At 41.6% G+C, this 16,173-nt stretch overlaps 1 protein-coding gene across 7 annotated transcripts in view; it reads left to right on the top strand.

The window, feature by feature from the left end:
- The window catches only part of C7H2orf76 (chromosome 7 C2orf76 homolog), a 102,727-nt gene that overhangs the window by 44,827 nt on the left and 41,727 nt on the right, over positions 1–16,173 (top strand). For all 7 annotated transcript variants that reach the window (XR_008381167.1, XM_053596974.1, XM_053596973.1 and 4 more), the window contains exon 2: positions 1,860–2,004. Coding sequence is in view for 6 of the 7 variants with exons in the window: in XM_053596971.1 (XP_053452946.1) it covers positions 1,860–2,004 (145 nt within the window). In the remaining variant the exon portion in view is untranslated. The remainder of the gene's footprint in view (positions 1–1,859; positions 2,005–16,173) is intronic.

Genomic DNA, 16,173 nt, shown 5'->3' on the forward strand with positions numbered 1-16,173 from the left:
AAAGAAACAGGGTCTCAGTCTTGCTAAGGCTGACCTCAGACTCCTGACCTTAAGAAGTCTTCCTGCTTTGGTCTCCCAGAGTATTGTTAGCATTATAGATGTGAGCCACCAGGCCCAGCCAGAATGTTAAGATTTAACAGGATTGGGTGGCACCTGTGGCTCAGTGAGTAGGGTGCTGGCCCCGTATACTGAGGGTGGTGGGTTCAAACCTGGCCTCATCCAAACTGCAACAAAAAAAATAGCCAGGCGTTGTAGCGGATGCCTGTAGTCTCAGCTACTCAGGAGGCTGAGACAAGATAATCACCTGAGCCCAAAAGCTGGAGGTTGCTATGAGCTGTGACTTCACAGCACTCTACTGAGGGTGGACAAAGTGAGACTCTGTCTCTAAAAAAAAAAAAAGATTTAACAGGATAGTGTGGTGGATTCTTTTTAACTGTTACTCAAAACAATTCAAAGGAAAAATAATTTTTTTTTTTTTAAGACGAATCTCACTATGCCGCCTTTGGTAGAACACTGTGGCAGTCACAGCTCACAGCAACCTCAAATCTTAGGCTTAAGTGATTTTCTTGCCTCAGCCTTCCAAATAGCTAGCACTACAGGTGCCCACCACAAAGCCTGGCTATTTTTGTTGTTATTGTTGTCGTTGTTATTTAGCAGACCCCGGCTGAACCTGCCAGTCCTGGTGTATGGGGCTAGTACCCTAATCACTGAGCTACAGGTGTTGAGCCCAAAGTAAAAAATTTTTACACATAGAAAAAGATTTAGTAATTCTGCATATTTTTTGGGGGAGGAAATAATTGGGGATGATTTTTGTGATAGTCTCTTAGAAAGCCTGAACTTTGGAATTAAATTGATGTTTGCATCTTGGTTCATCATTATTTACAAGCTTTATGATCTTGGCCAATTTATGTAATCTCTCTCTGAGTATATCCTCTCATCTTTATTTTATTTATTTTGGGTTTTTTTGAGACAGAGTCTCACTATGTCGCCCTGGGTAGAGTGCCAAGGTGTCACAGCTCACAGCAGCCTCAAACTCTTGGGCTTAAGCGATCTCTTGCCTCAGCCTCCCAAGTAGCTGGGACTACAGGCAGCTGTCACATCCCCGGCTTCTTTTTGTTGTTGTTGTAGTAGTTGTTGTTTGGCAGGCCCAGTCTGGATTCAAACCCACCAGCTCTGATGTATGTGGCTGGTGCCCTAGCTGCTGAGCTACAAGGCACTGAGCCAATCCTCTCATCTTTAAAATGGGCATAATATCTCATAAGTTTGATGAGAGAATTAAATGAGATAACATTAACACTTGGCAAATGGGACTGGTACTTAGTTTTAGGATGCAACATACATGCTCAAGTAATGTGAAAGATGGGTGACACCATAGCATGTAATTAAATCAGCCCCGAAACCTGGCCGCGATTATGAGGTTGCAATGTTGTGTGTTGATAGTTGACTCTGATGTAAATACACTTCTATCTCAGGGCCAATTGAGGAGCCCACTGGCACAGAAAACCCAAAGCTATCATGTGTCTGCTGTGTACCTGTATTTGGCTGTCTGCTTCTCCCTGGGCATATGTGCATACACCCGTGTCACTTCTGTTCACCTTCTGTGGCCTGTCAGTTTTCTGATGATCAGATCATCTGTGACTGTAACAAAGCTGTCCAGGGTCATAGTGGGCAGGTGGGTGTAGTCTTGAGATGCCTCTGGGTACCTCGGAACCTGACTTCTGTTTGTGACTGTCAGTAACTATATAGCTTGGAGGAGATGTGTTGGCTGCCAGGGAGCTGATCTTAGGAATGCAGGCTACGTGCTTGTAGGTAACCGTGTGTTGATTTCATTTAGACTGATCTCATGTCTCTTGCCACAGGAATTTCTTCACATGGCTCCTGAAAAAGTGACCATCACAGTGCGTCTCATTCGTTCCTTTGAGCATCGCAATTTCAAACCTGTAGTGTATCATGGAGTGAACTTGGATCAGACTGTAAAGGAGTTTATAGCATTTTTAAAGCAAGGTATGAGACGTAATAGCCATTGTGTTTTAATATTTTGAAAAAACAGTTGACTATAATATTCATAATAACCTTTTAAAAAATACCAAAGTACTTTGAAAGATTAGGTTCTGAGCTGGGTGCTAGTCTGGTTCCCTGTTCTGGGCTTGAGGCATTTGCGGAAATGCCTGCCCCAAAGTTACCTGTTTAGTAGTGTGTGTGCTCATCAGGGATGTTATCATCATGTTTAGTGGCTGTTGGTTATTTTTTAATTAAAAAATAATACCTAGGTTTGTTTGTAATGGGCTTATGTATTTGGAGATGGATTTTCAGGCAGTGTGTGTAGCTGATAGTGTCACCTACAGGGGTCATACAGGGTTGGGTGGGAGGGGATTGCAGGAAGGTAGCAGATACCTGTGCAGCCAGGAAACCACAAGAGCTGCTGGTCACTGTGGTCACAGGAATGTCGTACACCACTGAGGCTCGTTTATCATTTCCAACTAAAAGTCGGTCTTCATTTTGTTATGTCCTACTATGATGGGTTTCTCATCTCTGTTTTAATCATTGCAGTGTTCCAATCATTAACATTTGATTGAACATCTAAAATAAGCTTTTATCATTTTAATCGAAGTATAACTTGTATATAGTGCAAGGTACAAATCTCAGTGTTCAGTTCCTTTTTTTTTGAGACAGAGTCTCACTCTGTTGCCCAGGCTAGAGTGCCATGGTGTCAGCCTACCTTAAAGCAACCTCAGATTCCTAGGCTCAAGCTGTCTCCTGCTTCATCCTCCCAAGTAGCTGGGACTACAGTCGTAGTCACACTTCCCAGCTAATTTTTCTATTCTTAGTAGAGGCAGGGTTTCACTCTTGCTCAGGATGGTCTCAATCTTCTGAGCTCGAGGGATCCTCCTGCCTTGGCTTCCCCTAGTGCTAAGATTACTGGGGTGAGCCACCACACCCGGCCAAGAAAACATTTTTCAGGCATGCTGTATGGATGTTCTGCTACATTTTTCCATATTTCAATTCGTTTTTTTTTTTTTAGCATCAAACAATGACTTTAAAATATCATCTACTGAGACCTTAATCAGTTCCATCTATAGTTTTTTAGGTCAACTAAGTAAGGCTGAAATGCTACTTTGAGTGTGATGTCATGATTCTCAGAGTCAGTGAATCTTTATTGTATTTTCCAACTAATTAACAGATGCAACAAATGATTGCATATATCATCCTGTTGGTCAGTTACCTGAAATTTACTTTTGAAGAAGGGTTTTGAAAAAAAGATAGTTTTTTGGCCGCGCCTGTGGCTCAAAGGGCACCAGCCCCATATGCCAGAGGTGGTGGGTTCAAACCCAGCCCCGGCCAAAAACTGCAAAAAAAAAAGTTTTTTTCAAAATGGTTGGATTTTTTTTTTTTTTTTTTGCCACATATCATATATAGACTTTATTTTACCTTACGAAGAAATATTCAAGTTGTTTTGATTTGACATACCACACAGCAAGCTGTATTCCTATAGAAATCTTCTTTCAGTAATTCACACTGATTCTGTTCTTCATAAAATTTAACCAGCGTTGTATGGCAAATCTAGCATGGTAAGCTAATTGAAGGCAAGACTGCCATGCGTCATTCTGTGAGGAGAGTAACTAGTGGTAAAAAGCAGGTTCTCGTGCACTTCATAGAATTCTCTTATCCTTGTTTGAGCCCTCAGGTTCAGGTCCTGGATGAGAGATTACTTATTGGGCACAATGAGCATTATTTGGGTGAGGGATACCCCCAAAGCCCTGTGCTCACCATCGCACTATCTAAGCATGTAACACAGTTAGGCTTGTATCCTATAAAAAACTGACAGACTATGTGCATTTGCAGGAATATAGTTAACAATACTTAACAACTTATTGCAAAGTGACACTTAAAATAGTAGCTTTAGCATCGAGATTTTGATGATGAAAGATAAAATGAAACGAAATGAAAGCATCTGGATCTGCTAATACTTTTTAAAATCTGTGTAGTAAACCCTTCATATTTTCCTATCATGTAAGGTACGCCATCTGTGCATACACTCACTGAATTTACCAGGGGCAGTCCGACTTCATGACGTGGAAGTTTCGTTTCATTGAAACTTACTTCAGGTACACAGCTATGGTTTAATAAAAAAAAAAAAAAAGAAAGAAACTTACTTCAGGCCGGGCGCGGTGGCTCACACCTATTATCCTAGCACTCTGGGAGGCCAAGGCGGGTGGATTGCTTGAGCTCGTGAGTTTGAGACCAGCCTGAGGGAAAAGCAAGACTCCATCTCTACTAAAAATAGAAAAACTGAGGCAAGAGGATTGCTGGAGCCCAAGTTGGAGGTTGCTGTGAGCTATGATGTTCACAGGACTCTACCCAGGGCGATTCTGTCTCAAAAAAAGAAAAAAAAGAAATTTACTTCTTTCTTTGGTATTTCAAATATGTTCATTTAAAAAATAAAATAAAAATATAAAAGACAAACAAAATGTATTAATAATAATACAAGGATTCTGTAAAATGAAGGTTCAGTCTAGTCCTTCAGACCTAGAAGGCCACACGTAGCCTTAAGGCTACAGGTTTCCCATCCCTGGGTTAACCTTTGCTCTCCCCATAGAAAGGGGAAGGATACCTTTGTCTTTGCAAATCTGGGTGTGGCCTTTAGGCAAATGGAGGGTGGAGAGCTTTCCTGTACACTTCTTAAGTACCTTTTGCTCAAAACAATGTTTATACCAAAAAAGGCATATTTCAAGGTCTGGTGTAGTGGCTCATGCCTATAATCCCAGCACCTGGCCGTGGTGGGTGGATTGCTTGTGCTCAGGTGTTCCAGACCAACCTGAGCAAGAGTGAGACCCTGTCTCTAAATTGCAGGGTGTCCTGCTTTTGAAAGATCATGGTCCCAAACATACTCAGGTTTGAAGTAGAAAAAGCCCTACATTTTTTTTTTTTTCTTTTTAGAGCCAGGGTCTCACTTTGTTGCCCTCAGTAGAGTGCTGTGGCATCACAGCTCACAGCAACCTCCAGCTCTTGGGCTTAGGCGATTCTCTTGCCTCAGCCTCCCGAGTAACCGGGACTACAGGCGCCCGCCACAATGCCCAGCTATTTTTTTTGTTGCCGTTTGTCCAAGGCTGGTTTTGAACCTGCCACCCTTGGTATATGGGGCCGGTGCCCTGCCCTACTCACTGAGCCACAGGCATTGCCCCAGCCCTACATTTTTGTTTTGAAATCTTCATGTGTATTATGGGTTACAATGTTTGTTAATGTTGAAACAGGGAGTGCTGTGATGTTCTTAGTACAATGCAGAGTAGGTTCTTCTTGAAGTCCTTGAGAGTGAGATATAATTTGCAAGCTGCTACAATGGCAGGGCAAGATGTCTTCTCTCCTGGGTCACTGTGTACTTTTCTTCCTGGGTACCACAGAATGCTTTCCCTGGTGGAGCAGTGGTACTGGTCACAGCGAGATGCTCAGATCTGCTAACTCCCACCTTTCACCTGTGTTAGTGGTAACATAGCCACTGCTGCTTTCAAGTGTACATTTTGGGAAACTTGTCCCACTGATCAGAAGGTGAACTTTTGGGGTATAGACTTTTTTGAATTGTGCCCAACTGTGCCCAAGTCTATCCTTGCCATCTGATCTGAGGTCCTGGGAACTCTGAAAGGTTGGTGGGCCACATATTTACCTTTTATGAATTGTGTACTTAACCACATAGTTTGATATTGAGGAATTTTTGAAATACATGATAATGATAGTTAGCATTGCTATGTATCAGTAAAGTAGGAACTGTTACTATCTGCATTTTTCAAGTGGAGAAACTAAGGAACAGAGAGTTTAAGAAGCCTTCCTGAGGCCACATGGCTAATAAAAAGCAAAGCTGCAAATTGCCCAAGGCAGTGTAATGTTAAAAAAAGTGTACTCTTAGCTCTACACTAAATGGCCTCTTTATTCTTCTCTGCTGCCTCACTTGCTTGAGTAGAATCTCCAAAAAAAATGGATTCACTCAGTGCCAAGAAAGTCTTTGAATTTAGTTCATCCTGCTCAAGTGTTTTGAATGCTGAGTGTTGGAAGGAAGAATGGTTTTACAGGCTGGTGAATTTTGCACAGAGACAGAAATGGTCATTGTAAAGAATTATCTCTTGCGTTTATTTTGTTATAATTGATGTTTTGTTGCTGTTCTAAGTGTTCTTTTCTTTTTTTTTCTTTTTTCTTTTTTTGTAGAGACAGAGTCTCACTTTATGGCCCTCAGTAGAGTGCCGTGGCCTCACACAGCTCACAGCAACCTCCAACTCCTGGGCTTAAGCGATTCTCTTGCCTCAGCCTCCCGAGTAGCTGGGACTACAGGCGCCCGCCACAACACCTGGCTATTTTTTTGTTGCAGTTTGGCCAGGGCCGGGTTTGAACCCGTCACCCTCGGTATATGGGGCCGGCACCTTACCGACTGAGCCACAGGCGCCGCCCAAGTGTTCTTTTCTTATCATACTAACTTTTTTTTTTGCCATCGATGGCTTAACCTAGTCATCTGCCAAAATGTCTGTATTATTTTCTCTAGCCAAAAAGCTTTGATTAAATTTGATTCATTTAACATTGAGAATTATCATCCTAGAGTATCATGTCATCAAAAACTGAAGTTGTGTGCAAAAATAATAAATATAAATATGTATATTTATCTATAATAAGCCTATTGCTTACATATGGGTAATGAATGTTAAATATTCTGATCACAGTTGCCTCATAATACAGAGGGTACCAAAAAATGTATACACATTTTAGACAGGGAAAACCTGCATTAAAATTGTAATAGTATATACTGATAACAGTTGTTATCTTGTATATTGTATTTTGTATCTCTTGTGATTTCAGAAGTGAAAAGTAACTTGGGTATTATAATTTTAATATGCGCTTTTCCTTTCTTAACATGTGTATACATTTTTTGGCACCCTCTGTATAATACACAAACCAATTATTTAGATAGTATGAGATTGTTGTAATTCTTTGATTTGAAAGCATTTTAATACTGATTAATACTTCAGAGCTGGCTTCTGAATGTAAAATCCTCCCACCCATGAAACAAAAGGGAGTTTTGGAAGTTCTGTCCAACCTTCCAGTTCAGTCCGATGTTTTTTTCTGATGATCAGACTAGGGTTATGAGTTTTGGAGTGGAAGATCGCCGAGGTAAAGTGTCACTTTTATCCCATCATATCATGGGTATGTATTTTCCACCTGATTGATGATGATTGGTGTTAACCTTGATTATGTGGTGGAAGTAGTGTCAGGTTTCTCCACTGTAAAGTTACTCTTTTTTCCTCCCTTTTCATATTGTGCTTTTTGGAAGGAAGTCACATGTGCAGTCCACAGTTAAGGGCTGGGAGGGGGGTCATGCTCTCCCTCCTTCAGGGTGGAGTATGTACATAATTCATTTGTAGTTCTTCTGCATGGGGAATTTTATTTATTTTGTTGCTCCAATTGTTCTAGCTTTGGCAGTTGAGAAGTCTTCCAGTTGGCTGGTGGGCTCCTGTGACATTTGCCATCTGGGTGTGTATCAAGTGTTTCTTCTGGTCCTGTAACATGCTCTGTGCATGGGTGTGTTGAATGAAGTAAAGGTGTGCTAACTCACCTTTCTGGCACTTCAGGATGCTGCAAGGTCATCTTGTATATTTCCTGTCTCATGCCCAGAATCAGCCCTTTGTCCAAAGAATTTTGGTTCCTTATTGGAAAATGGTGTTAGAAACCAAGGACTGGATCCTAGGTGTACTCACGGCTACTGGAGTGTCATTTCTTTTAAGGCTTCTTAGCTTAGTTCTACCGGCACTTTTTCTTCTACCCCCTTCAGTAGGGTTGTTTTATGTACTTGTAAGACAAGCTAGATACTCTTGTCCCATGGGCGTTCTTTCCTGGGATCTTCTGACTCCTTAGATAATTTTTTTTTTTTTTTTTGTAGAGACAGAGTCTCACTGTACCGCCCTCGGGTAGAGTGCCGTGGCGTCACACGGCTCACAGCAACCTCTAACTCTTGGGCTTACGCGATTCTCTTGCCTCAGCCTCCCGAGCAGCTGGGACTACAGGCGCCCGCCACAACGCCCGGCTATTTTTTTTGTTGCAGTTTGGCCGGGAATGGGTTTGAACCCACCACCCCCGGCATATGGGGCCGGCGCCCTACTCACTGAGCCACAGATAATTTTTTTTTTAACTTTGTATAAAAGTTCACTCTTCGTGCTGTAATGTTCTGTGGGTTTTTGACAGCTGTATGGTGTAATGTTGCCACCTTTACAGTGTCATACCGAACAGTTTCACTGCTCTGAAATCCCCGGTAGCCTTTTTGGACTGGCTTCTTTTGCTTTATGTCTTTTTGTGATAAGTTGTATCTTTCTAATCTCCCTTAGTCTCCAACAGTTCTCCACTTTCTTTAGTCTTTCATTATATTGTTTTTTAAAGAAAAATCTAGAGCAGTGTTTAATAGAATGTTGGGTAATCTGGATTTGTCTGGATTGTTTTCTTATGATTAGATTCATGTTGAACATTTTTGGCAAGATTACCACATAGGTCAGGGGTTAACACATAATGGCCTGCAGACCAATCTGATTTGCCATCTGTTTTGTACGTGAAGTCTTACTGAAACACAGCCAGGCCCATTTGAAAGCATAATATATAGGCTTTTGTGCTTTAATGACAGAGTTGCAGAGTTGTGACAGAGACTGGCCCACAAAGCCTAAAATATTGACTAGCTGGCCTTTGCAAAATTAGTTTGTTGACTCTGGTGTAGGAGTTTGCTCCTTGTTGTATCATATTAGGAAGCATTTAATGTCAGTTTGTCTCATCGATTGAAATCTGTCTCATTGAAATCTGTGTCACAGATTTGATTAAAGGTGTCATCCACTTGATTTTTGGTGTGGAAGTTATCTAATTTTTAAGTAGTCTATGGAGTAATAAACATGGAGACCATTAGCACATCTTATTCCTAATGGTTTTAACATTTATGCAAACGTCTCTGGTATGTTGCAAAATCATGATTTTCGTAACTCTACGAGCCTCTCTACATTTATTTTCTGGCATTCTACCGTACCCTTTCCTGTTACCCTTCTGTTTTTGAAAGATACAGAGTAATTTTGTAGTAGCACAGTCATGGCACATTATTACCTTATCACATAGGGACTATTCTAACACATCATCGTGAGGCGATGCTTTCTTGTTTATTCTACATTACATACTGTAGGGTATTTCACTTAGATACTTAACTATGTGGTTTTAAAGCACATTACCTATAGAATGAGAGTATAACAGCAAACAGGCACGATACCTAAGCATAGTTAGGGGTTTCTTCCAGGACGGGGAGGGGTAGTGGGACTGAGGAAATATAAAAAGAAAGTTTCAACTGTATCCACGGGTTTTATTCAGTAAAAATAATAGCAAAGAATCTGAAGTAGTTATGACCATATAGTAACATTTATTAAATTTGGTTGTTGAGTTAAATGAACTTTTTGCTCTATTCTCTATGCTTTTCTATGGTTTAGATTATTACATAATTAAAATAAAAAGCATGTTAATATAGCTCACCCCGTGAATCTTGCTGTCATATCTGATTAGGACACCTTATCAGGTTAAAATGTTGGCACGTTGTTTTGATTAATGTTAGGACTTTGGTACTCTTTCCCATACAGATAGTCATTGAGTTGGACAATAGTTTTTTCCTCTTAGATGTTTATGCTTTCCTGAGAGGCTTCATATGTACATTCAGTATCTAATAAGGTTATAAATCAGCTGGGCGTGGTGGCTCACACCTATAATCCCAGCACTCTAGGAGGCCAAAGCGGGTGGATTGCCCTGAGCTCACAGGTTCAAGACCAGCCTGAGCAAGAGTGACACCCTGTCTCTAAAAATAGGCAGGAGTTGTGCGGGTGCCTATAGTCCCAGCTACTTGGGAGGCTGAGGCAAGAGAATTGCTTGAGCGCAAGAGTTTGAGGTTGCTGTGAGGTATGCCCCTATGGCACTCTGTTGAGGGTGACAAAGTGTGACTCTGTCTCCAAAAAAAAAAAAAAAAAGTTATAGATCATACCACTTCTAATTTAGAGCCTTTACTTTGAGATAAAGAATTATTTTACTGTCTATTGATATTTTAATAATTTTTCAGACTGCATTGATTTTTGTATTGAAATGTATGTTTTAACATTTTGGAAGCCTCTGTGGCATCCTTATTCCCAGCAATATATTTGCTAAGTTGCCTTAGTTTCCTAATAATTTATTTTTCTATTGATGCTTTTTATGTATGAAAGCATCAATGAATGAAATGTATGAATAAAGTTAGTGGTAACCTTCTATTTTTTTTTTTTTTTTTTTAAAGAGACAGGGTCACACTTTGTTGCCCTCAGTAGAGTGCCATGGCATCACAGCTCATAGCAACCTCCAGCTGTTGGGCTTAGGTGATTCTCTTGCCTCAGTCTCCCGAGTAGCTGGGACTACAGGCGCCTGCCACAGCGCCCGGCTATTGTTTTTTTTGTTGTTGTTGTTGCATTTTGGCCGGGGCTGGGTTCAAACCTGCCACCCTCGTATATGGGTCTGGCGCCCTACTCACTGATTCACAGGCACTGCCCAGTGGTAACCTTCTTGTAAACTTTTCTTTCGAGTAATGAAATATTAAATTGGTTTTTGCAGCATTTTGCAATCTTAAGCTCTGTGAAAGTTTGATGAAATCCCTAATTAAGTTCAAAGGTAGGAAAACATGAAATAAAAATGCATTACAAAGCAGAAAATATTTTCTAGAGTATGATACATATGCCATAGACTCTTGTTTTCAGCTAGGATGGAGTAACGTCCGGGACCAGATGTACTTTTCTACTTGAAACAACTGAAAAACTGCACAAAATAAATGAAACAGTGGTTTTCAAATATTGGATAGCAGGCAGTACAAGACAGTGGTCTCTGGGATAGGGGAAACAAGGTGACCTCTGTGATAGTGCCACCTTGTAGGCACCCAGCAAGGAGGGAGGACCCAGGCAAAGCCTGGTAGGTTCCACACGTTTACAAGTCAGAGCTGGCAGTCTGGATTGGGGCCTGGAGAGTTCACAGGGCAGAGGACTGGAATAGAGAAAGCTGGGCAAAGCTTTCTCTGCAGATTTGTAGGGTATCGTTGAAGATTTGCAGAGTGTGAGTCTTCAGTTGAATACGGATCAGTACAAGCATGTAAGGAAAAGACTAGATGCCTGGTAAAGAACCACCTGAAAGTAGCAGAGGCAAAATGCTCAGACCTCCTACAAGATGGGAATAGTTTTTATACTACCAGCTGGAGTGGAGCTCTCATTATTCACAGGTCATTGGCCAGAGTATCCAGACGGGCATTGCTGCAGTAGTAGAGCAAAGTTAGCTCTAGACTCAATTCTGCTCTCGTCCCTCCTATGAAGTTCAAAAGCAAGATTCAGAAGGATCAAATTATTTGCAGGTAATTTAACAGTGTCCTTAATAAAGCTCAAAAAGGTTTATAGGAATAAAAAAATAGCCAACAACCAACAAGATAAAATTTACAATATTCGGCATCAAATCAGAACTCACCAGTCATGCAAAAGAGCAAGAAAATATGACCTGGAATGAGTAGAAAAATATCTGTCAATTGAAACCAATGCAGAAATACTGCAGGTGATCGAATTAGTAGACAAGGATGATGGAAATAGTTGTAACGGTGTGGCCATTGCTCAAGAAGGTAGAGGAAAGACTGAGCATAATAACGACAGAAGATATTTAAAAAGACCTGAATTGAACTTCTAGAATGAAAACACAATGTCTGTGTAGATATACACTGGATACAATTAACATGTGGATTAGAGGAATCAATTTGAAAACAAAGCAACAGGGCAGCGCCTGTGGCTCAGTGAGCAGGGCGCCAGCCCCAATATGCTGAGGGTGGCAGGTTTGAACCCAGCCCCGGTCAAACTGCAAGAAAAAAGAAATAGCTGGGCATTGTGGTGGGCGTCTGTAGTCCCAGCTACTCGGGAGGCTAAGGCAAGAGAATCGCCTAAGCCCAAGAGCGGGAGGTTGCTGTGAGCTGTGACTCCATGTGACTCCTCTCTACAGAGGGCAACAAAGTGAGACCCTGTCTCTAAAAAAAAAAAAAACAAAAGAAAGCAACAAAAATAATCTAAAATAAAATGTAAAAGATTGCCAAAAGAAAAAAAAAAAGGCAGTGGAGAAGTATGGGATAATTTCCAGTAGCCAAATACAGTAGAATCTCTGTATGTTGACCACCCAAGGGACTGTAATGAACTGGTCAACATATGGAGGTGGTCAGCATAAGGAACTAGGCCTACTATACTGGTATGTACATCTGGTGTATGTCCGTCCATGAGAATTAGGTCAGTTTAAGGAGGTGGTCAGTGTAGGGAGGTGATTAACTATGGAGGTTCTGCTGTGTTTAATACATGTGTAATTGAGGCTATGCAGGAGAGGGGCGGGGACGGGGAAAGCATGTTACTGCCCAGCTGTGTTCTGTTGCCCACTCACAGAAGGAAGCCAGTGCACTGAGACAGCAGTGTTGGAGCCGCTGAGCCAGGATGGGAGAAATATCTCAAATCCACCTCTCTTAAGAATTTTGCAGCCAGAGTTTTGAAATATAGCTTGGAAGACAAAGGGCTAGGGAATTGTGTCTGTTGATAGGTTGGGAATAAATTCATAGGAGTGGGAAGTAGAAATTGTCTTCTTACACTGAGTTCCTAGGTAGAGAGTCCCAGGACCTGTTGAGTTAGTTCCCAAGTGTGGCCACTGATCTGGTTGGTGTCAGTTGGTCCTCCTGAATGAGAAGTCCAGAAAATATCTCAAAGGCTGGTCTTAGTTTTTACAGTAGTGGTGTTATCTATAGAAGCAATTACAGGAAGGCAGACCATGAAGCAGTGGGTGGTTAACACCTGTAATCCTAGGGTGGATTGCCTGAGCTCAGGAGTTCGAGACCAGCCTGAACAAGAACAAGGCCCCATCTCTACTAAAATAGAAAAATTAGCTGAGTGTGGTGGCACACACCTATAGTCCCAGCTACTCAGGAGGCTGAGACAAGAGGATCGTTTGAGTGCAAGAGTTTGAGGTTGCTGTGAGCTATGACACCAAGGTACTCTACACAGGGCAACAGAGTAAGACCTGTCTCAAAAAAATAATAATAATTTAAAAAAGATATTTGGTCAGTTAAGGAAAAACAATAATGTATTGTGGAGTTTATAATAAAATTGGTGATAGCAATAGCAAAAAGACCAAGAGGGGAGAAATGGAAGATTCTTTTATTATCTATCAAGTATTATGATATCACTTGGAGACAGGTAAGTTAAAGATGTTTGTGAAGGTGTGACAATTAAGTTCTTGAACTTGGCACCACCTGCTTGCGTTGGCAGCACTATACAAACAGCTTAGTAAAGTTTCATGATCTCGATATATCAGTGTCTGACAGCTGTGTTCATGTCAACATGTGGCAGTCTTGCTGACTTACGTGTTTTTGTGTGCCATTGTGATAATATCAGAGCTTGAATGAGAATGATGAACAACGATGACATTTCTTGTTAAGCTTGGCAAGAGTAGAAACATGTTAGTCCAAGTTTATGAGAATAATGCCATGAAGAAGACAGCAGTGAGACTTGCCTGAGCAAGAGTGAGACCCCAACTCATTAAAAAACAAAAAAAACAAAAAAAAACAAAAACCCAGCTGGGTGCAGCCACTGCCTGTAATCCCAGAGGCTTCTGGAGCCTGAGGCAGTGGGATGCCCACAGCCCAAGTCTGAGGTTGTAGTGAGCTATGACACCATTGCATTCTGCTCAGGGCATAGGGTGGGACTCTGTCTCAAAAAAAAAAAAAAAAAAAAAAAAAAAAAAGACATCAGTGTGCAAATGAATTAAATGTTTTTCTGAAGGGAGAGAAAGTGTTACTGACAAAGAGAGTATCTGCATGGCCAATAATGAGCAGAACTGACAAAAACATTGCAAAAATTCATCGAATTGTGTGTTAAAATTGTCGGCTGTGAGAAGCACAGCAGACCAACTAAACATTGATCGAGAAAATTTTTTTTTTTGAGACAGAGTCTCAAGCCGTCACCCTGGGTAGAGTGGTATGGCGTCATAGCTCACAGCAACCTCAAACTCTCGGGCTCAAGCAATTCTCTTGCCTCAGCCTCCCAAGTAGCTGGGACTACGGGTGCCTGCCCCAATGCCCAACTATTTTTTTTGTTGCTGTTGTCAGTTGTTTAGCAGGCTCAGGCTGGGTTCAAACCTGCCAGCCTCAGTGTACATGGTGGCGCCCTACTCACTGAGCCATGGGTGTTGCCCCGATAGAGAAAATCTTAACTGAAAATCTTGGCATGAGAAAGGTGCATGCAAAAATGGTTCCAAAAGAGCTTATCAACAAACAAAAGCAAAAGAAAGTTGGTTTGCCAAGATCTTTTGGAGAGGCAGGACAATGTTGGGGCCATGTTATCACTGGTGATGAAACATGGGTTACCAGTATGACCCTAAAACAAGGTGCATGATGGAAGTCAGCCAGTTCTCCAAGATCAAACAAGTTCCGTTGGTCAAAATCAAGAGAGCAATGCTGCTAACCTTTTTTGATATCACAGAGATTATTCATTATGAATTTGTACCAGCTGGATGGTTAACCAAGTTTATTATTTGGATGTGCTGAAAAGGCTGCATGAAAAGGTTAGACAAAAACGACCAGCCCTTTTCACCAGCAACTCCTGGCTCTTGCATGATGACAATGCACCAGGTGGCATGGCACTACTGTGAGGGAGTTTTTAGCCAGTAAACAAATAACTGTATTGGAACACCCTCCCTGCTCACCTCATCTGGTCCCCAGTGACTTTTCTCTTTACCCAAAACAAAGATGAAGTAATCATTGAAAGGACCCATGAGGTTATGTAGCACTTCTTCTAGGATGAGTTCATAAACTTAATTGTCAGATTTTTATTACAAACTTTAAAGCAACACCCCCTAATGTAGGAGTTATAGCTAATAAGTTAATGAAAGGGATAAAATGGAATCATAAAAATATTGTCAAATAGTCAGTCTGAAGGAAAGTAGAAAAAGAGGAAATAAAGAATAGGTGGACTGGGCGGCGCCTGTGGCTCAGTCGGTAGGGCGCCGGCCCCATATACCGAGGGTGGCGGGTCCAGACCCGGCCCGGCCAAACTGCAACCAAAAAATAGCCGGGCGTTGTGGCGGGCGCCTGTAGTCCCAGCTACCCGGGAGGCTGAGGCAAGAGAATCGCTTAAGCCCAGGAGTTGGAGGTTGCTGTGAGCTGTGTGAGGCCACGGCACTCTACCGAGGGCCATAAAGTGAGACTCTGTCTCTACAAAAAAAAAGAATAGGTGGACTAATAAAAAACAATAGCAAGGTTTAAACCCAGCCATGCCAGTCATCTCATTATGAATAGTCTAAACACTCCAATTAAAAGACAGGCATATAACAAAAGTCCTAGTTCTATGTTCCCTATAGGAAGTATGCTTTAGACATGAAGGTAAAAATTAGTTAAAGGTAAAAGGATGAGCAAGTTATCCATGCTAATGTGAATCGAAGGAAAGGTGGAATTTGTCTCAGGCATTTTTGTTTTGCTTGGGAAGCTTCCTTGAGTCTCATCCACTGGTGCTGGCCCGGGTGAGTCTACTGTGCAGCCAGGGAGGAGAAGCACAGTCTAGGCCACCACTCAGCTGTGCGTGCACCTTTGTTACAGCGTTCACCTCTGGTGTGCATGCTCTCACAGCGGGGACTGCCGGCAACCGCTCGGTTACCACTAGAATACCTGGTAGTAGGCACCTTAAATGTTTGTAACATTAATGGATAAATTATATTTTAATTTTGGTGTATGTTTGGCCACAGAAAGGCATATGTACTAAAGAAAATACACTTTCTTTTTGCAGTTTTTGGCCAGGGCTGGGTTTGAACCCACCACCTCCGGCATATGGGGCCTGTGCCCTACTCCTTTGAGCCATAGGCGCCACCCAGAAAATATACTTATGAATTCAGATGGATGTGGGGGTTTTGTTTTTTAATTTTCTTTAGCAGATGATACATTTATGTGGTTTTAAGATCAAAATGTAAAAAAAGAATACAGTGAAAAGCCGCCTTCCCGCTTCTGTTTCCTGACCGGGGCTCCCTGCCCTCCCACTATTTAAGTACCAACATGTGCCATATATAGCACCCTATTCCCTTTTTACTCAAAAGATGGCATTCTAAAAGTAATGT

Source organism: Nycticebus coucang, chromosome 7 (genome assembly GCF_027406575.1).
Source record: "Nycticebus coucang isolate mNycCou1 chromosome 7, mNycCou1.pri, whole genome shotgun sequence".
In the NCBI taxonomy this organism is placed as follows: domain Eukaryota; kingdom Metazoa; phylum Chordata; class Mammalia; order Primates; family Lorisidae; genus Nycticebus; species Nycticebus coucang.